We start from the raw sequence: 20,800 nt of genomic DNA on the forward strand, positions 1-20,800 counted from the left end.
AAGCTTTGGAAAAAGCCTCTTCTTTCCCTTTTTCTTTCTTAGGCGTGCCTTCTGAAAACCTAAGAGCACCCAATCATCCTCCTTCAGTTTCAAGTCGCGACGATGGCGATCCGCTCGCTTTTTCTTTCTGTCGTTCTTGAGACTTTATCGTCGTCTTTATCATTTTGTTCTTTCTATGCCTTTTTAGGGCACTTCGCGGAGATATGTCCATGTTCCCCGCATCCAAAGCACTTCCCCCCTCTGATGAAGCGAGCTCTCTCCTCAGGAGTAAGCTTGGGTCAAGCATCCTTTTTCTCTGGGTTGCTCTTTTTCTTTCTACTTTCATTCCGAGAAGTCTGTTCGGCTCATTGTGTCATGGCCTCATATGTGGGGTAGGTCAGACTGCCAGAGTGAAAGGCAAAGCCCCGCTTCGCATGACTCATCAACTCCTGAATAGAAGCTGACTTCTGTTCCAAGCAGTGATCTCAGATCTCTGTAGGTAGACCCAAGGTAAACCGCTCAATCTGTTTTCTGAACGAGATCTTCTTGAATGAAGAGGCGAGTAGAAAAGAGCTCCAGAATCTTTCACAGTTAGCATTGATTGAATCTCTCTTGGTCATCTGTCACAAAGTGATGACGTGGCGGACAACAGAAACCCTAATTTCTGCCAGAAACCCTAAACTTTCTGCAAACCCTAATTTTTACCAAAAACCCTAATTTCCGGAAATCGCGGAGACGGATTATTAAAAAAATATATTTTTCTTTTTTTTTTTTTTGGAAAATGATGAGCGACGCGAATTTTGCTTTTGCTTTTTTTTTATAAAAAAAAGAGAAAAGACTCTCTAAGAGAGAGAGAGAACTGATGCTTTTGATTTTAAAAGCTTTTGGGGCTCTGCTTTTGGGCATCCCTTATAACCTTTAAATTAGTGGTGAGGGCCTCACTTCTCAGAGCATCTGGACGCAGAGTCTGAAAGTGAAACCCTAACCGCTCTCTTGTACTTTGATGATTGATTAATACAAAAAGAAATACCGAAAGGGGCGCCAGTCTTTGGGGCCAATATCTCTAGGCACGGAACTCCGCCGGGCCAGTGCAAATCTATTGTGATCTGTGAATTGTTTTGAAGTGGTTATTTGGTGCTGTCGCGGTTGATTCTTGACTTGGAGTGTCCAAGTTTGTTACAGTGGTATCAGAGCACAGCCGATTTCTCTTCTATGGGAAATCCAATCCCCGAATTTTTTTCCGCAGCACCTATGGCTTCAGGCAATGATCAGTCGACTCCCTCTGCATCTGGAGATGCGGGCTGGGATCACAACGAAGATTCAGGCAGAGAGTATGGCCCGCCTTGGCCTACTTAGGCGAAGCGGCGAGAGATAGAGCGTCGCGAGTTGATCAGCGATGCAATAAAGATGATACTCAATTTTGCAAAGGATTCGAAGATGGCAAAATATATGAACCAGACCTCTTTGGAAGAGGTACAGATGGAGTGGCAGAGAACCACAACACCACTCCCGAAACCTGCTCTCAAGAAACCTTCTGCCTCCAAGAAATATACGGAGAAGGAACTGGAGAACATGGTTGATGCACGGATTGCTCAGCTTTTTGACACGCAAAAGAAAGCCAAAAAGCACGGCAAAAAGCAGAAGAAAGGCACTGACTTCCCGGGATATTTGGGTCGTCGGTCGACATTTGACAAGGCAAAGAAATTGAAGAAGCGCGTCAAGTTTGAAGACCTACCCAGTTCTTCTTCTTCTTCTTCTGACAGTTCTTCTAGCTCCTCGGATTCGAGCGAAGAAGACAGAAAAGGTAAAAAGCGAAGCAAGAAGCAACGCTTTGGAAAGGGCAAGAGAAAGGCAAAGAAGGCTAAATCCCGCCCAAAGACTGACAGTTCTACTGAGGACTCGTCTACAGACAGCTCAGATTCCGATGACGGAAAGTTTTATGCGAACTAGAAGAATTTTTACAAAGCCAACCAGTATGACTTTCTCGAAGATAAAAGCAAGAAAGTCCGAGAGTTTAAGGAAGGTGGCCACTCGATCAAGTTTGATACTTTTCAGGAGACTCAGATGCTTCGAAGGCTGTGTCTTTGACATCGCTTTCGCGGGAGGACGCTATTCAGAGCACTCCAAGATTCGGAGAGCTGCCTCTTACTTTAAGGGGAATGCTCGTACTTGGTGGTCCACGCTTCTATTAAGCAAGACTGTGCCAGTTACATGGCTGAAATTCAAGAGGCTTTTTATTTCTTCTTGGTTGACTCAAGAGTTTGAGCGAGATATTCGAGCTGCTTGGAACCATCTCCGGATGACCAAGAGCGATACAGTGAATTCTTATTGTGAAAGATTCTGGAGCTCTTTTCTACCCGCCTCTTCATTCAAGAAGATCTCATTCAGAGAACCGATTGAGCGGTTTACCTTGGGTCTACCTACAGAGATCCGAGATCACTGCTTGGATCAGAAGTCAGCTTCTATTCAGGAGTTGATGAGTCATGCGAAGCGGGGCTTTGCCATTCACTCTGGCAGTCTCACCTACCCCACAGATGAGGCCATGACACAACGAGCCGAACAGACTTCTGGGAATGAAAGTAGAATGAAAAAGAGCAACCCAGAGAAAAAAAAGGATGCACGACCCAAGCTTACTCCTGAGGAGAGAGCTCGCTTCATCAGAGAGGGGAAGTGCTTTGGATGTGGGGAACATGGACATATTTCCGCGAAGTGCCCTGATAAGGCACAGAAAGAACAGAATGATAAAGACGACGACAGGTCTGAGAGTTCGAGAGCAGCTGAGGAATGTGGCAGAAAAGGCGACTGCCTTTCAGACATTGAAAGAGAAATTCACTACAGGACCAGATTTGACTTTGCCGGACTTGCAGAAGTCATTTGAAGTATTTTGTGATGCTTGTGGTCGTAGTCTGGGTGCGGTCTTGATGCAAGAAGGCCATGTCATAGCTTACGAGAGCCGTTTGTTCTCTAGGCCGGAGATGACAGCACAGATCTATGGGAAAGAGCTTTTGGCGGTTATCCACGCTCTTACTCAGTGGCGGCATTACCTACTCGAAGCGGATTTTACTGTCTTTACAGACCATCAGAGTTTGCGCTACTTCTTGTCACAGAAGCAGCTTTCGGAAAAGCACATGCGGTGGGTGAACATCTTGTCACAGTTCCACTTCCAGATTGTCCATGTGCAGGGACAGAAGAATGTGGTGGCAAATGCTTTGTCTCGGAAGCCGTTGGTTCTGGCTATTCCCGCGATACATCATAGGAGCTTCGAGGATATGGTCGATCAGTATGCCACAGATACAGATTTTGCAGATATTTTCACACGGATACGGGATGGGGAGACAGTAGCGGGATACTCCCTTCGGGAAGGCTACTTGATGAAAAAGACTATGTTGTGCGTTACACAGCCGTTGAGAGAAAAGGTTATGACTGATTGCCACTGTCCACCTTTTATGGGTCACCGCGGCATTGCTACCACCATGAAGGGGGTACAGAGATACTTCTTTGGGCCGAGACTCAAAAAGGATGTGGAAGAGTTTGTGCGCAGTTGCTTGGTATGCCAGAAGGTCAAGTTTGACAGGCATAAGGCACAGGGATTGTTACAGCCTTTACCCACCCACCCCTGGGAAAGTATTGCAATGGATTTCATTTTTGATCTCCCGAGAGCACAGAATGATCCCGATTACATGGCACGTCTAAGACGATTGTCTCCAACAGAGACCCCAGATTTATGAGTTTGTTTTGGAAAGCAATTTGGGAGAACATTGGCACGCAGTTGCAGTTCTCGTCATCGTTCCACTTGCAGACTGACGGGCAATTTGAGATTGCCAATTCAGTGATTTTAGATTTATTGAAGTCTTGTATCTCGGATCAGAAGACTAAATGGGAAAAGAACTTACCTTTGGTGGAATTTGCCTACAATAACACGATACACTCTTCGACGGGGAAGACGCCATGTGAGCGTGAAGCCATAGGTGCCGCGGGAAAAAAATTGGGGATCGGATTTCTTGTAGAAGAGAAATCGGCCGTGCTCTGATACCACTGTAACAGACTTGGACACTCCAAGTCAAGAATCAACCGCGACAGCACCAAATAACCACTTCAAAACAATTCACAGATCACAATAGATTTGCATTGGCCCGGCGAAGTTCCGTGCCTAGAGATATTGGTCCCAAAGACTGGCGCCCCTTTCGGTATTTCTTTTTATATTAATCAGTTCAAAGTACAAGAGAGTGGGTCGGGATTCACTCTCAGACTCTGCGTCCAGATGCTCTGAGAAGTGAGGCCCTCACCACTAATTTAAAGGTTACAAGGGATGCCCAAAAGCAGAGCCCCAAAAGCTTCAAATCAAAAGCAATTGCTCTCTCTCTCTCTCACAGAGAGTCAAAACTTGAAAGCAAAAGCATTCTCTCTCTCTTTCTCATTGCGTAGAGAAAAAGCAAAATTTGCGTCGCTCATCATTTTATAAAATAAATATTAAAAAAAATTAATTTAAAAAAAAACCAACCTCCACGATTTTCGGTAATTAGGGTTTTTGGCAGAAATTAGGATTTGCACGGATTTTAGGGTTTCTGGCAAAAATTAGGGTTTCTGCTGTCCGCCACGTTACCACTTTGTGACATACCCCCCTCTTGAAAGCATTGTAATCGACCGCGATTACGCTTGCAAAACCAACAAAAGCCATAAACCGTCTTAGCAGACACTGACTGTTAGTACCTACGCACTAGGAATACACATCTAGCACATGTACCAAATCGACAGTCACATCACAGGACATCACATGACATTCAACATTCATTCGGATCTTAGACCGTGATTTATCGGCAATGTAGCTAGCAATCACATCTAGGTCCAATCGGGACCTTATCGATGTCCGATTTACTAACCTTATTGCAACCATGTCTATTCAAGATCAATCAGACCAAAATGCTGCAGTCATTTCATCTATCAGTTCCTGCACTCAAAAGAAGTCAAGAACAAATCAGAATCATAATCGGGAATTCCATTTCATAAAGTCATCCAGCAGAATACTGTCAGCTCTCAGTATCCCTGAAGCTCAAAGAGACATCAGTGACTTTAGTATCAAAATCAAGGCATCTGTTGACAAAGGAGTGGAGTGACTCCCCTCTTGTGCATCCCACTGCACCAGATCTTTGGCCAAGCTGAATTCAGGGTTCCGTTTGGAATAGACTATGCTAAACCAAAAGCATCTAGATAAAGTTTCACAATCCGAGGAGTATCTGCTAGGTCCTCCTCCTCCATCCACTTCGCATCCAATGCAGGATAGTTCTTGAACTTAACCAAGAACCGCCTTCGGACTTTACCTTTATTCTTCGTATCCTTATGTGCCAGAATTTGTTCAGGAACAAGGATCTCCTCGGTTTCTTTCACTTTGGGTTGCTCATCGGGCTACCCATCATCAGGCACATCACCCTTAAAAGGTTTCAATTGTGAATCCTCCAAGTATCTGGCAGTTTCAATCTGAAGGAGACATCATTTATCTTTTCAGTGATCTGGAAAAATCCGTAGTATAGCATACTAAGCTTTGGAAAAAGCCTCTCCTTTTCCTTTTTCTTTCTTAAGCGCGCCTTCTCAAAACATAAGAGCACCCAATCATCCTCCTTTAAATTCAAGTCGCGACGATGGCGATCTGCCGCCTTTTTCTGTCGTTCTTGAGACTTCTGCAAAGTCTCGCGAACCTTGGCAAAAGCCGTATCGAAATCTCGCGTATATTCATCCGCTTCAAAGATCTTATCTTTCGTGCTTAGGAAGGGTGGAACCTTCGCAGCACCTTCAACAATCTCAAATGGCGCCTTCCCTGTCGAAGAGTGTATCGTGTTATTGTAGGCAAATTCCACCAAAGGTAAGTACTTTTCCCATTGAATCTTCTGATCAGAGATATAAGACTTCAATAAATCTAGAACCACTGAATTTGCAATCTCAGATTGCCCATCAGTCTGCGGGTGGAACGATGACGAGAACTGCAACCGCGTGCCCATGTTCTCCCAAATTGCCTTTCAAAACAAACTCATAAATCTGGGGTCTCTGTCGGAGACAATCGTCTCAGGCATGCCATGTAATCGGAAAATCATCGTGATCATTCTGTGCTCTCGGGAGATCAAAATTGACTAAATGGGGAGCATTCATGTATTTGGTTATGCCGTTTGGTCTATGCAATGCTCCAGCTGTCACAAGACGGGCACCACGTGCCAATAGAAAAGAACAGACTGAATAGAATTTTAGCACTTCAATAACAACTGACCTGAAAGAGAGAGACGACACGCGACACGAAGTGGCGGAATTCCACCCCAGAGAGTATTGGCTCCAAACCTTGGCGCCCCTTTCGGTATTTCTTTATATTGCATCAACACAATATAAGCCACTACTCCACGCTTTGCACCTTCACCAAGAGGAAGCATGCCAGAGAATGAACCCTAACCATATATTTAAATGCCCTTGGCCTGAAAAGCAGTTACAGTGAAAAACGCCTTCAAAACTCAAAAGCTTCTGGTCCAAAAGCAATGTCAAAAAGCTGTCAACACCAATTTATGAAAATCCGTACAGTCCTGCCACGTCAGCACCGCCAACGTGAAAAGCGGAAATCCGTACAGTTCTGCCCAGTCAACGAAATTTTCGAAAATCTCTGTACAACTGCCACGTCATCAGCTACCACGCAAAACTGTCAGTGTGTGTGTGGGTCCTGCTTTATTTTAATCCTTTAAGTCACTTGGGGCCCCATCGGACGGAGTCTCCATAAGTTAGTAGGACTTCTTCTTCTGTTACTTGTTCTTCTTAGGGTTTAGGCCCTCGGCCACCATATGTAAGTTGGCCCTATTCTTCAGGGCTTTGACACGTCAACAGTTTGTGACATCTCCCCTTCTTGAAAGAGAGTAATCGTCCGCGATTACAGCATATCTGCAAAACAACTCATGTTAGCTCAAAAATTTTCAAGAGACATTCCGAGGGAGAATCAGTTTGCTGTTTTTGTTAAGGAGTTAGCTTCTCCTTTCGGCTCTTTTGATCAAGGAGTTAGCTTCTACTTTCGTCCACATCGGAACTCTTGATATTCCGGCGTAGTAAAATTAGCCATCACACCCAAACCGTACTGATCTTCCACGGGTGTCTTGATGCAATAAAATTACATACCCAGGCAATCTCATCCACTTAGGAATATTCAGTGGTTGGCACATCACAATGCAAAACAAATGCTCACATATGCATGTTACAAGACATAGAAACATAAAGTCACCGATGAACACTCCTCCCGCATAACCTAACAAGGTCCGAGCCGGGAGATATTCAACGACTCTCTCATCACTCCTCCCGCATAACCTAAAGGTCCGGGCCGAGAGATATAGAGGCCTTTTACAACCAAACGCCCACCAGACCGCAGCCTGCGTCGTTTGGAGGTGATGAGAGTAACCGCTACTCAGACTTCTTAATACTCCTCCCACATAACCATCCAGGTCCGGGCCGGGAGTCAAAAACAACACTTTTCAATCATCATTTCTCATTACTCCACTGGGGAGTAAAATCACCAATCATTGAAACCAGTATTAAAACCAGAGTCAAACATCTCAAATAAGCACCAAAACAAGTTCAAAACAGATACTTTCCATTTCAAACAAATTTTCAAACAATACTTTCTAGCTATAAAGAAAAACAAATAGAGAGTTCATTCGAGGTTTTGTTTGGAAAACCTAACTTTGAGGACAACTGGCTTGTCCTTCTGCATCACGGTGATGGTTCAATTCTGAACCTAGAGAGTTGCATCATTCTTATCGTGCCAAGGCATACCCAAGAGAACATCGCAATTGCCCAACTTCATTTTGTGGAAATCAGCTTTTCCATGATAATCTTGAATAGTCACTAGAAGAGCACCAATGAGCGGTACTACTTTCTGAGTTTGCCTCGTGGCTAGCTCAGCTTCAATTTCTCCACCCTTTGTATCATAATCAAAGTGCATCTGCTTTAAAAATTCTGGATGGATGAAGTTCTCTGTAGCTCCGGGATCAAAGAAAATAAGGGCTTTGAAGCCATTGACTTTGCCATATGCTCGACACAATTCATTTGTACTCTCTCAAGGCGTATGCCATAAATATCAGGAACTAGTTCAATAGCAGATCTAGCTCTCTTAGCAGGAGGTGGCGCTGGGGTTCTGTTGACCGTTGGTGCGGGCGTCGGCTCCTCTGGTCTATCAGTGCCTTTGGGACAATTAGAATGATTATGCCCTCTTTGAAAGCATCCAAGCATCGGCCTTCTTGTAGTAAGGTGTCTCATTGTTGAGGCGTTAAACGAGGCCTTTGCGGTTGATTTTCACGAGACTGTCAAGAATTTGTTCATTGTTGCAAAGAGTTGTGGTTAGTGGCCAGAGATTCTTCTGTGGTAAACTCTAGCTTTCCCTTCATCAGTTTGTAGCCGACCGCGGCATGGTCCATGAGTTCTTGCATGGTAGAGACTTGCTTGGATAGACAATATTCCTACAATGGTGATGGTAGTCCAATGGTGTATCGCTCGCATTGGGCTTCCAAGGAAACAAATCTAAAGAAGGACACCGGAAGGTACACGTCGAGAAACCTTTGGTTATATTCATCCATGGTTTCGGTGGCAAGCATTCTCAAGTTGCCCCACTCTACCAAAATCCGGACTTCAAACATAGAAGTAATGTAACTACGTGCAAAAATTGTCTTGAAAGCTTGCCAGGTCGTTGGAGCATGCGGTTGTGTCGCGATTGAACTCCACCATTGCATAGCATTATCTTTAAGAAATCCCACTCCTCGAGAAATCTTGGATTTTTCTGTATAGTTCCCTAGAGCATAAATGTTGTCGAATTGCTGCAAGAACTACAATGCTTTCTTGCGATCTTTCACCCCGGAAAAAGTGAAAAATTTGACTGTCGGGCCGCCATCTTTGAAATCTTTGGGTTGGTTAGGCGTATATCCCGGGTATGGATAATAAGGGTATCCATATGGGCTCCAACCATTGTAGCTTGGTGGCGGCGGTGGTGGTGGAGGTGGGGGCAATGGAGGTGGCAAAGGCGGCTGTACTGGATCAGGGTTAGATGGCTGCACCATATTCTTGAAAACTCCCCCGATCGGAACAGACGGTTGAGAAGGTTGCCGGTTGGAAGCTCTTGTACTTTTTGATGCCAGAGGAGGAGGTAGCACCTGGGGCATCAAAGGGGGTAACATGTGGTTCAAAAATTGTTGAAAACTTTGCAGCATCGAAAGATTCTGCTGAGGATGCCGCGAAATAATGTCGTGAAGTTCGTTGAGCAGAAACTGCAAATATTATGTTGAATCCATGAATTCCAAGTCTTGGGTTCTTTATGGCTTATGCCCTGTAAGACAGAGCGATGAAGACGGGTGCGCGTCCGATGCGCAATGAAGTAAGGGTGGGAGTGGCTAATAAGTCCGGGAGCGGGACCCAAAGAACTTCAAGTAAAATTCCAATAGCTCTGTCTGCTCTTTTGTAGGACCGGTATGCTTTCAGAAAAGCACACGCCTGATGCTCTAATACCACTGTCACAAGACGGGCACCACGAGCCAATAGAAAAGAACAGACTGAACAGACTTTTAGCACTTCAATAACAACTGACCTGAAAGAGAGAGAGACGACACACGACACGGAGTGGCGGAATTCCACCCCAGAGAGTATTGGCCCCAAACCTTGGCGCCCCTTTCAGTATTTCTTTATATTGCATCAACACAATATAAGCCAGTACTCGACGCTTTGCACCTTCTCCAGGAGGAAGCATGCCAGAGAATAAGCCCTAACCATATATTTAAAGGCCCTTGGCCTGAAAAGCAATTACAATGAAAAAAGCCTTCAAAATTCAAAAGCTTCTAGTCCAAAAGCTGCCAACATTTATGGACGACTTCACTATCTATTCAACTGAGGAGAAGCATTTGCTCTTTCTGGAAATGGTTTTCTTGCGTTGTAAGGAAAAACGGATCTGTCAAAACCCATTTAAATCTGTTTTCTTGGTCTGGAAAGGACAACTACTAGGACATATAGTGTCCAAGAATGGCATAGAGATAGCCAACGATAAGATCCAGTGTGTCCAGCAAGCCAAGGCATCCCGCACAGCATCAGAGTTAAGTTCATTCTTGGGATATATCAATTTTTATAGAAGACTTGTTCATATGCTTGCTTCCAAGGCATTACCTTTGTATGAGCTCACAAAGAAGAATAGCAAGTTCATTTGGACTGCTGAATGTGAGGAAAGTTTTCAAAGTTTGAAGAATGCCATTATCAATAAGCGAGTACTTTGACAACCGGATTGGGATGTTATTTTTCATGTGCATGTCGATGCTTCAGGACTTGCAATGGGAGCAATATTGGCTCAACCAGAAGGGAGGACGGATTATCCAGTATATTTTGCCAGTCGGAGATTCAGCCAAGCTAAACAAGGATATACCACTACAGAGAAAGAAGCCTTAGGAATGGTTTTCAGTGCTACTAAATTTCGACACTATTTGCTGGGCATCAAGCGTATTATTTTTTATTAACAAAGTCGTTATTCAAGGAAGATTGATTAGATGGATGATGTTCCTGATGAAGTTTAAATTCCGCATATTTCATAAGCCCAAAAAAAACCATTGTTGTGCTGATTTCCTATCTAGGATTACTGATGGATACTCCGAAGTATCCTTGAGAGATGAGCCAATGGACGCAGAGTTGTTTCAGGTAACAGCTGAGGGAAACACCGATCCAGAATGGTATGATGTGTATCAGTTTCTTTCTAAAGGAGGATTCCCAGAAAACTGGACTCAGAGTCAGAAGAAGGCCCTGATTATTAAGAGTCTGAAGTTCACAATCATCGAAGGATTGCTCTACAGACTGGGAGTAGATGGGGTTCTTCGACATCATCGAAGGATTGCTCTATAGATTGGGAGTAGATGGGGTTCTTCGAAGGTGTGTACCAATGGAAGGGAGAATGCAAGTTATTTCTGAGGCACATGATGGAGATTCTGGAGGACATTTCTCCACTGATATTACTTACAAGAAAATTTTGCAAGCTGGATTGTGGTGCAAACTTTAATATCTAATGTTAGAAGCTTTTGCAAAACATGTGATATATGCCAGAGGATGGGCAGACCAATAGCAACTGATATGACTCCTCTTACTCCAGTTCAGCCACTGGGAGTATAATGTATTTATGAAATGGGGTCTAGACTTCATGGGTCCATTCAAGAAAATCACTCCAAGGAAGAACCGGATATATCGATGGCCACTTGTTATGTCACCAAATGGGTAGAGGCCAAGGCTCTTCCAGATAACACCGCGCAGTCTACTGCTGTATTCTTATTTGAAAATATTATCTGCCGTTATGGATGCCCTGTGGAGATTGTGTCTGATCAAGGGACACACTTTATTGATGATACTATGGATATTCTTATGGGAATGCTCTCAGTAAAGCACCGAAAATCAACGCCATATTATCCCAGGTGCAATGGGCAAGCAAAAAGCAGTAATAAAACCATCAAGACCATTCTCACCAAGATTGTGCAGAAGGAGCCACACCAATGGGGTCTTAAGCTCCAAACTGCTCTAGGGGCCTACAGGACAGCTTATAAAGTCACTACTGGACTAACACCGTTCAGAATGGTGTATATACTGAAGCTATAGTGCCTATGGAATTCGTGATTCCCAGTCTCGGGATGGCGGTAGAGTATGGATTGGATTTCAATCACAATCTTAAAAATAGATTGGAGGAATTAGCATGGTTGGATGAGTTAAGACAACGTGCTATGCTGGAACAGGAAATTGTTCAGCAAAGAAGAAAACAGGCATGACAAACGAATCAAAGTTATTAGGGAGTTCCAGAAGGGCGACTTGGTTATGCTCTATCAATCCAAACTGGGCCCTAAGAAACCAAATTTAAAGTGCTTGGGCTGGTCCATATAAGGTCGATTGGGTGTTTTCCAATGACACAATTAGGTTGAAGGATTTATATGGATTACTACTGCCAGTGTTTATAATGGGGCCAGGATCAAGCTATAAAATTCTAATGAGAAAGAGACTTCCAGAGAAGAAGATATTGGCATTCTAGGAACTGATGGCCAGGAAAATTCAGAATCAGTCATTCTAAATCTTTTTCATATACAACCAGTACCAAAGCCAGCCAAGGTGTCAAAAAAGTCTCAACACGACAAAACAGTGCCAGTGGCGACAGAGTCAGTAACGTATTCGAGCCAGTATCAGTTTTTATGGAAAAGAGGGCCAGTAGGACTGCATGTGATAATCATTAAAAGGAACATGGGGAGTATTAGCCAATGCATGTGTGCCACGTCGCGGACGGTGCACAAAACTCTAGGAACGGTAAGTAGGGAGCTTTTATGGCGTGAACGTGTATAACAGTAAGACGAGTAGGCATTCTTCCTCATAAATATCCTGCACGACGCCTGTCTGTTGTTACACACTCGCCATCGCCAAGCTCTGAGGCTTCTTCACTACAACCACATACCTCCTCGTCCGAAGAATCTGTCGATCACTGTCTATACCTACCTGACACACCGGGCTACGGCTTTGACTATCCAAGTAAGTCTTCTTCCTCTACAGACTTACCGTCCTCACAATGCATGGGTAGAAGAAAAATGTCGGAGAAGATGCAGAATAGCATAGACGAAACTTCGGCAATTATCACCGCTCTTAAAGCTTCTCTACCACTTATTCCCCATAGCAAGATACAACGGTATGTGTTCATTGAGCAAACTCAAGCGTTGCTGCGACTGTGGGATTTGCATGGGGTCGTGCAAGCTACAAGAATTGATTTTGACACGGCTATAATCAAGCAGGTTCTTGGTTCCTTCAATGCCGAGGATGGCAGTGCTGTAGTCAATGGTATGAAAGTCACAGCAACTCCTGATAGCATTGCTTATGCTTTCAAAATGTCCAATAAGCCGAAACCGACCACAGCAACTACAGAACAGATAAATTCGGCTCTCAAGGAAGATGAAGCAGCAAGAAAAAACGAAAAGCTAGTGCACAAGGGGTTCCAGTAGCAGGTCTATACTCCCTGCAGCTTATAGGTTTGTGGCTGAAGCTGTTAGCCTGAAAAACAACCCTACGTAGGTGTCAAAAAAGTTGTTTGCTATGTTGCTTGCAAAAAGATTAGATGCTATAGCCAAAATCAACTTATATCAGATCTTATCGCATAATATGCTCCAACAGACTGCCAAATTGAAATCTCAGAATGTTTTCAAAGCTTAGTATATCTGGAAATTTCTTTACTGGGCAACTACTCCAGATACTCATTATAAGGTACGGATGGCTTGGAGTCAGAAGCCCATTCCAGAGACTAACAATGTTAAGCTCTCTTCAAATGAAGAGGCTCCAGATAATCAGTTGGCTTTAACTGGACAAAAGAGGAAGGCTACACAGGTGATGGACAGTATTTCGAAGAAATCGAAGGCTACATTGGCCAAACGCAGTGCTTCTTTATAGCAGCTATAGAGTCAGGTTAAGTCTTTGCCTACTACAAAACTTTCAGTAGGCCAGACTTCAGCCACACCTGCAGAACAGACTCCAGCACAGACCACTGCTCGGACTAGTCAACAAGAAGAGCAGATTCCAGCAGACACCATTGCTGAAAAGGACCAGCAAGAAAGGTCCAATGCTGATCAGCTGGCGGTTCATACTGACAAGGGAAAGAGTCCAGAACCTGCCAGTCCAGCCACCAAGATTCCTATTCTTTTCAGTGAATTGGCTTTATCCCTAGCCAAAAAGGTCAGACTGCAGCAGTTATAGAATCATCCTCTCAAAGGACGACTAATTCTTCAAAAACCTAACTTCGCAATATTACCATACATGGCTCCTGTTATGGTTTATGAGGCAATTCCCTCTGACCCAGCAACGGTAATGGATGGTTGCTTAGTGCTTATCCAAACATCATGGAGCACGATTGTCAATGCTTTGGGACAAATGATGGATGCCTCATCTTTCACTGATGAAGTGACTATGCTAAAAGAAGAACTGGGAAACAGCGAGCAGCAAGTTCAGAAATAGAAGCAGGATATAGGGGCACAATCTTTGAGGCATAGTATTACTGAAAACCAGTCAATCCGGACAATTTAGGCATTGGAAACGAAGCTGTGCAAGCTTGAAACAAAGAATAGGTAGTTAACTGAAGACAAGGCAGAGGCTGTGAGAAATGCTGACAAATTTGAGACTATGCTGAGAATGAAGAGGGTCGATTTCAACGCATTGCTGACTAACCGCACTGCATTGAAAGCTTCTCTAACAGAGAGGTATATATATAATAACTTGGTTGATATTATGAATTCAGAAGGCAATGTCACTCTGAATATGGATAATCTGAAGGTACTTATGGAAACCATGCAAAGTGATTTGCAAGATAAGCTTTTTGAATATAACAGTGCTTTAGCAAATCAAGCTATTCTGGACTATATTGATAAGCAGAATGATCCTGATGAGGATTCTAAGAAAGCAGAAGAGCAGGATGAGGAAGGGAAGGACAAACCAGCAGACAAACATGATGATGATAATGACTTTCCTCCTTCCCCACCTGCGGGTTCTGGTGTTGGTGGATCAGCTTCCACAGGGGGAGTCAGCCCAACAAAGACCAGCCAGACCAGCACAAGGGCCAGCCAGATCAGCAGTCTGGAGACCAGCGGACTGATGATCAACAACCAGGCAATGAACACACGGACAACACTGGAGGCTCTCCAGAACACCAGTCATAGCACAGTCCAGATGGGAAAGGAAAAGCCAAAGCTGTGACTGAGACCTTAAAAGGTGATGGACAACATTCATTATAGCTCATCACACTAAACAAGAGATTGACACATCCACAAGCTCCTATTACTAGGATGTATTTGGAAGATGATGTTCTTCTCTCTGATCTGGAACGCTTTCAAAGGCTATATATGTCGGCGCCAGAGAAATGATTCAGCATTAAAAATCAGCTGCCTTCCACGATCAAGAATTGTGTCAACTGCATGAGCATCCCAGCAGAATCCAGATGCTGGAGAGGATACCTGAATGGGCACTAACTTCTGATGATAGGATCGTCAATCCACACTGACAGCGACAGTCCACTGCAGACCGACATCCTCTCGCCCTTGAATTAGATCTGTTGCTTGGAAACAGGCCTACCTACAAGTGCATCAAGGAAGTTAGGAATCAACTGAAAGAAGTTTTACTTCAGGTGCAAATTGCCACAGGAGTTTTGGACCAAAGGGTGCAGGCTATGATTGAAGGTCAAACTTCAAGCAGTAAAAGACCTTGGACTCAAATGACAGTAGGGGAACAGGCAACTATTCTCCGATGAATCTTTCAGCTAGTCCAAGCTACTCGGAAGATGATGCAGCAGGAGAATCAAGCTGTACTTAATTTTCTGGAATTTGTGCCCGATTAACCAGTTCTCTTGTATGTATTGCCTGCTAAGAAAGCTTAACTGCCCAGATTTTTCCCAGCTTTGTATCCTCAGCATCTAGAACCAGTGAATCAGCTCACATACTTTAAAATCACTGATGAACTTCAGGATTGGTATGAGCGAGCCACTGTAGAATGGAAAACCTGGCAAACAGTGATCAATGATGCTCTCAAATTGAATGATGTCATGCCACTGCAAGGGGAAATGCAGAGGGTCAAACTCTGTATGGGACAATGGAAGATCCAGCTCCGTGGTCTCACAAAGATCACAAATCAATTACTTCAACTGACTGTAAAGACCTCCAATATCTCTGAAAAGGATATCACGACTAAACCAGGACTGTGGCCGCAATACAGAGAAATGGATGAGATTCTCTTTGAAGCAAGAATTAAAACAAATCAGCCTCTTCCGTAGGGATGGATCCACACAACTTCGCATTGTCATAAGTTGGCCAGAATCCGTCTAACAAAGGGTAAACGCACTCTGTATGATCCCAACAACAAAACTTACAATCCTCTCACGCCTTATGAATTTGAGATGTCCACTGAAAGGCGGAATCAACTTCAACAGGAGGCCATTTACATACTTATCCAGAAGGACAATACCAGCACAGAAGAAGGGCAAGAGGACGCGGGTTCAATGGAAGGATATTGGGTTGTTCCATCTCAAAAATCGGACGGTGGATTTTCCCAATGAGGCACTGGAATTTCTATAGCTAGGATACCCTTGGAATTACAACTGTAGGGGTGTCAAGCACTCAACAAGCATGAAGTATAGTATAAAGCTAACAATACGGAAAGAGTATTGCCATGAGGAACATTGGCCATACCATGAGGAACATTGGCCAAATCAACAACTAGAAGGGTTTAGGGCTTAGGATTTAAGCCAACCAGAAGGCCGGATGGTTTCCTCAATAATATCTCAGAATTAGGCGGTGGATTTTTTTCAGAAATTTTGGAATTATATCAAAATTCAAGAAAGGAGGGAAGGATGTAGAGTGCGAGGACAATCCCAGCAGGCGGGAGCTGTCCCTTAGAAGGCAGAACAATGGATCAGTCACGCTAGCAATAATTACCACAGACAGGTTACTGTTGTAACTCTTGGGAGCTATAAATAGGACCCGTTACATTGTAATTGGACTGATGGCATCTTAGTGTTCTAAGCTTTCTCACTTCTTAGCTTAGTTGCTTTGGCTTTAGCTCTTTAAGCATTCTCATCTATAACCGTTTGCACTTAAACCCATTATACATTGTACCGGTTGTCCTTGAGCTATTAATCTGAATCTGCAAATACTCATTTCAGTCTTTCAGTATGTCTCTCGTTTCAGTATAATCTTCCAGTTCAGTTATCTATTTCAGTCCAATCAGTTCTCTATCTCAGTCTCACTAACTGAATTGACAACATAACCAGTAGCTTTAAATTCTAACACTGGAATCAGCTGTCTGAAGAGATCAGCTCCAATTCCAATATCTTCATAACTAGCACACCATAAGCATGCAAGGTCGCATCTTCATGTCTTTCACAGTCATTTAATTTCTGTATTTCCGTAGGAAAACTTGCAAGTTCTCCTATAAAAAGCAGAGCCTTCTTATAAACTTGTGTCGTCAAATTCACAACCGGTCACTTTTGGGGGTAAAGATTATGTCGATGCGCATGAGACTTGAGTACTTAATTTAGTGGTACAAGAAAAAAAAAGGTTCTGATATAGAAACTGAGACTTTCACAGTGGCAGACACAATACTTAGCCCATACCTGTTAGTGCTGCACTATGTCGCCCACCACATGCAACAGCCTTTATATGTGACCCTGGAACCTTTGGTAGAAAGGCGACATCGACCATGTTTATTCCTTTGTTTGTGCCCGTGTGGATATCTTGCCAATATGGAGAGCCAGAGCCAAAACAAGGGACTGGATGTGGAGATGAGACGGTTCTAATCCGAGTTCCCAACCCTAATTGGCCTTCTCCTCCATAGCCCCAGCCCCACACTTGTCCTTTATCTGCATACGAAATTAAAATACTCGTTTAAATCTCTGGATACATAATAAGTTGCAACTTTCAGACCCCAAAAGGCAAAAGAACACATTATTCAAAATCTGCCACGCAAACTAACATCATCTATTCTGCATTGACCACAGGACTCTAAAGGCATGACGAGAGGGTGGCCACTTGGCAACAGTATACCTGAAAGTGCTAAGGTATGTCGTCCCCCTGCTGCAACTGATATAATCTGCACACCAGGATGAAGAGTAACCAGGCATGGAGGTGCAGAAACATTCTCATCACTTGCCATGGTTGAGCTTTCTGATGAAGTAGATTGCTCTATTGCTAACCTTCTTTTCTTTAATCCTTCTTCCCCAGCCTTCTCAACCAATGCTCCTGCTCCTGGAGCCTTCAATCCCTTACTGCTTTGTCCCTGCAGCTTTTCAATTGGAGAGGATGCTTTGCCTTTGGAAGGATTACTGCATTTATTCTTCAGTGTCGCATCCATTGAAGAGATAAGAGCAGAGTCTGGGGGATCGACAAGGTCGGTGAGACTTAATGGCCTTGAGAAGAGTCCTTCTTCATTGCCATCTCTTTCCTCTAACTGTGCATCATAAACTTCTCTGTCAGATCCAGACCCCAGACCTTTTGGATTTGCTTCAGTTGACAGTTTGCTAGCTGGGACACATTCCCTCCAACCCCACGTGTAAACCTCCCCTCTATCTGCATGCAAATCAAAGAGCTTGATATAAAATTTATGGGTCTCACCTGGCGAACACTAAATCTAAGTCCACAAACCTGTTACAACAGCGCAGTGTGCCCACCCTGCAGCTGCTTGAATAATGGGACTCTCAGATGGTAAAGGAAAAGGCTCTGGTCTTTCCTGCAAGCGACAATATATGTATTCAGAATTAGACAGAAAGAACCAATCAACAACTGAAACGTGTGAAAGAATTCACAACAGACGTGGTAATCGCCAACCTCATGCTTCCCTGCAGTAACATAGCTCTGCCCAAGATCACCTGTGGACCCCCACGTGTTCACTTTACCACCGTCTGTAGGAATGAGAGGGAGAGGTATAAGAATGCATGTATGGAATGTCTACGCAAAACTGATCGGCAGCTTGCACTCACCTGAGATAGCCATGGCAAAACCACATCCCCCACTACAAACAGATTTCCAGCCCTGGTCGTTCATAGGAGGTGGAGCTTGAGTAGGATGAAGAAGGGGGGCTCTCTGAGGTGATGAAGCAGGTAGATACCCCCACATAAGAACCCTCAATTGCCTGTCTCGGCCATCCTGCTGCACCCTCTGAGGAGAAACCATCCTGATTTGCTTCCCCATTTCCTTTGCTCGCTTTTCTTTATGTGGCTTGCTGCCCACGTCGTCATCTACCGGCATCTAGCTGATCAAGCTTCAACGCTCTCTCTCTCTCTCTCTCTCTCTCTCTCTCTCAAACACGCGCGCGCGCACAACAAAACCACAGCGCTTCGTTGCTGTCTCCAAAACCCTAAGCTCTACCACAGCTCTTCTCTGATGAGTACTTTGTTCGGCGTCCACGTGGCCACGTATAAGCGGCTGATTTCATAAGGATTTCAGGCCTGCCGCGTGGCGTTCTGAGATCCATCCTCCTTTTGCTAGGAGCCTTGAAATGCTACGAATCACTTTCGACATGGCCATTGGTCTCTTGAAAACTTTCCATCAGTTTGACACGTGGTAAGTAGGGTAAAACGCCCAACTTATTATTGGGGTGTCATTGTCCTTTCTTTGGGGGGTGGTTTTTTATTGACACGTGGTAAGTACCACACCTTATGCTACAAATTTTGCTTTGCAAGCCACACCCTCCATGTGATCCGCGATCTACTCTCCAAATAAAACTTAGGGAAAATTACCATTTATGTGTGCACCATCTCTCTCTCTCTCTCTCTCTCTCTCTCTCTCTCTCTCTACAATGTTAAAATTCTCTTCTTCTTCTTCTCTCTTGGAGGCGGACACAGGCCCAGAGGAAGCTGCCTCTCTCTCTCTCTCTCCCTCCCTCCATCCGCCGTCCACGGCAATTGAGGGAGCCCTTTCTCTCTGACGCAAGCGATCGGGCAGAGCGCGATGGGAGCACGCGAGGACGAGAGCGAGTAGCGACGGTGGAGGCAGAGGGTGATGGGAGTAGCAGGCAATGCATCGCGCGAGCACAGAGGCAAGGCCTAAGGCTTGTGGAATTTGTGTGTGTTGTGTGTGTGTGTGTGTGTGTGTGTGTGTGGGGTGGGTGGGGGGGGATCTCATTGTTGATGGGAATTTATTTCCATCCAACCCACAAAATACCCATGACAATGGAGATATATGTTTTAGCGTCTCAGACAAAATTATTCTCCAATCAGCTAACAAATAGAGGCATCTGTGTTCAAAAATGATGAACAGTTTCATATGAAGAGGCCTCAATACCACCTCATCTTCTATTGAGGAGAACCAATCTTCCTATGAAGAGTTGCAAAAAGATTTGTTTTTAGAGATGTTTGCAAGGTTAATTGGGGGTATTTGGGAATTTTTTGTAAAATTGAAGGGCATTTTGACCAAATATGGGGGTACATTAGAAATTTTTTAAATTTGAGGGGTCTTTTAATTTCCTTACTGGCTCAGATGAAATTAAATCCACTCAATAGCGGGAGTCCTCTTCCCCCCCCCACCCCAACACACACCCACACCCAAAAAATCCATGTCCGACAGTCACCTCCCTTGCTCCTCCCATTTGCCCGTCCCTTCCCCTCTACCCTCACTATGTCCCCCCCCCCCCCGAGAGAGAGAGAGAGCTAGAATAATCATGCGCATAGAGAGAAAGAGAGTTGGTCCAAATGCGCAACAGAGGCCCAGTCTCTCCTGTGTAGAGAGCCCCTTAAGGTTCGCGACTCGTGAGGGAGGGACAAAGAGAGAGAGCTTTGGGTCACATGCAGCAACCTCTAGTGGGCGCACACACACACACACAGGCGCTAGGAATAGAAAAAGAGATAGAGCCTCCAACTGTTAGAGAGAAAGGCTCCAAGAGAAAGAAAGAGAATCTACTTAGGAATTTGATTTTTCTTTTCTTTGATGTGGTGCAGACATAGTAGCTTGGAGGGTGACCGAAGCATGCCCTAGAGGGAAGAGAGCCATTCAAATAACCTACATTAGGTAAACCCATGAGTGTGTCCTCCTCGACAGGAGAAAGATCGAATGAGGGGGAGAATCTTTGGGGATGCTCTCTCTCTCTCTCTCTCTCTCTCTCTCTCTCTCTCTCTCTCTCTCTCTCTCTCTCTCTCTCTCTGATGGTGCCAATTGTCGAGATCTTGCATATGCTTGAGGGCCATTCAAACAACCTCATTAGGTAAACCCATGAGTTTGTCCTCCTCGAGAGGGGAAAGATCGAATGAGGGGAAGAATCTTTGGGGAATCTGTGTGTGTGTGTGTGTGTGTGTGTG

The 20,800-nt window shown here is 44.4% G+C and overlaps 1 protein-coding gene across 4 annotated transcripts in view; it reads right to left on the reverse strand.

The window, feature by feature from the left end:
• The window catches only part of LOC147454992 (Regulator of chromosome condensation (RCC1) family protein), a 32,433-nt gene extending 13,531 nt beyond the window's left edge, over positions 1 to 18,902 (reverse strand). For 2 of the 4 annotated variants that reach the window (XM_086516849.1, XM_086516848.1), the window contains exons 1-5: positions 18,488 to 18,899; positions 18,336 to 18,409; positions 18,153 to 18,237; positions 17,556 to 18,077; positions 17,126 to 17,371 (exon numbers count right to left, since the gene is read on the reverse strand). In XM_086516849.1, the coding sequence (XP_086372975.1) occupies positions 17,126 to 17,371; positions 17,556 to 18,077; positions 18,153 to 18,237; positions 18,336 to 18,409; positions 18,488 to 18,755 (1,195 nt within the window). In that variant the 5' untranslated portion in view covers positions 18,756 to 18,899. Of the gene's footprint in view, positions 1 to 17,125; positions 17,372 to 17,555; positions 18,078 to 18,152; positions 18,238 to 18,335; positions 18,410 to 18,487 lie in introns of all 4 variants that reach the window. The other 2 variants (XM_086516847.1, XM_086516850.1) reach the window with 2 other exon arrangements.
• Positions 18,903 to 20,800: the final 1,898 nt, after the last annotated feature.

Source organism: Adiantum capillus-veneris, chromosome 7 (assembly GCF_014529385.1).
Source record: "Adiantum capillus-veneris isolate H3 chromosome 7, ASM1452938v2, whole genome shotgun sequence".
NCBI classification, from domain to species: domain Eukaryota; kingdom Viridiplantae; phylum Streptophyta; class Polypodiopsida; order Polypodiales; family Pteridaceae; genus Adiantum; species Adiantum capillus-veneris.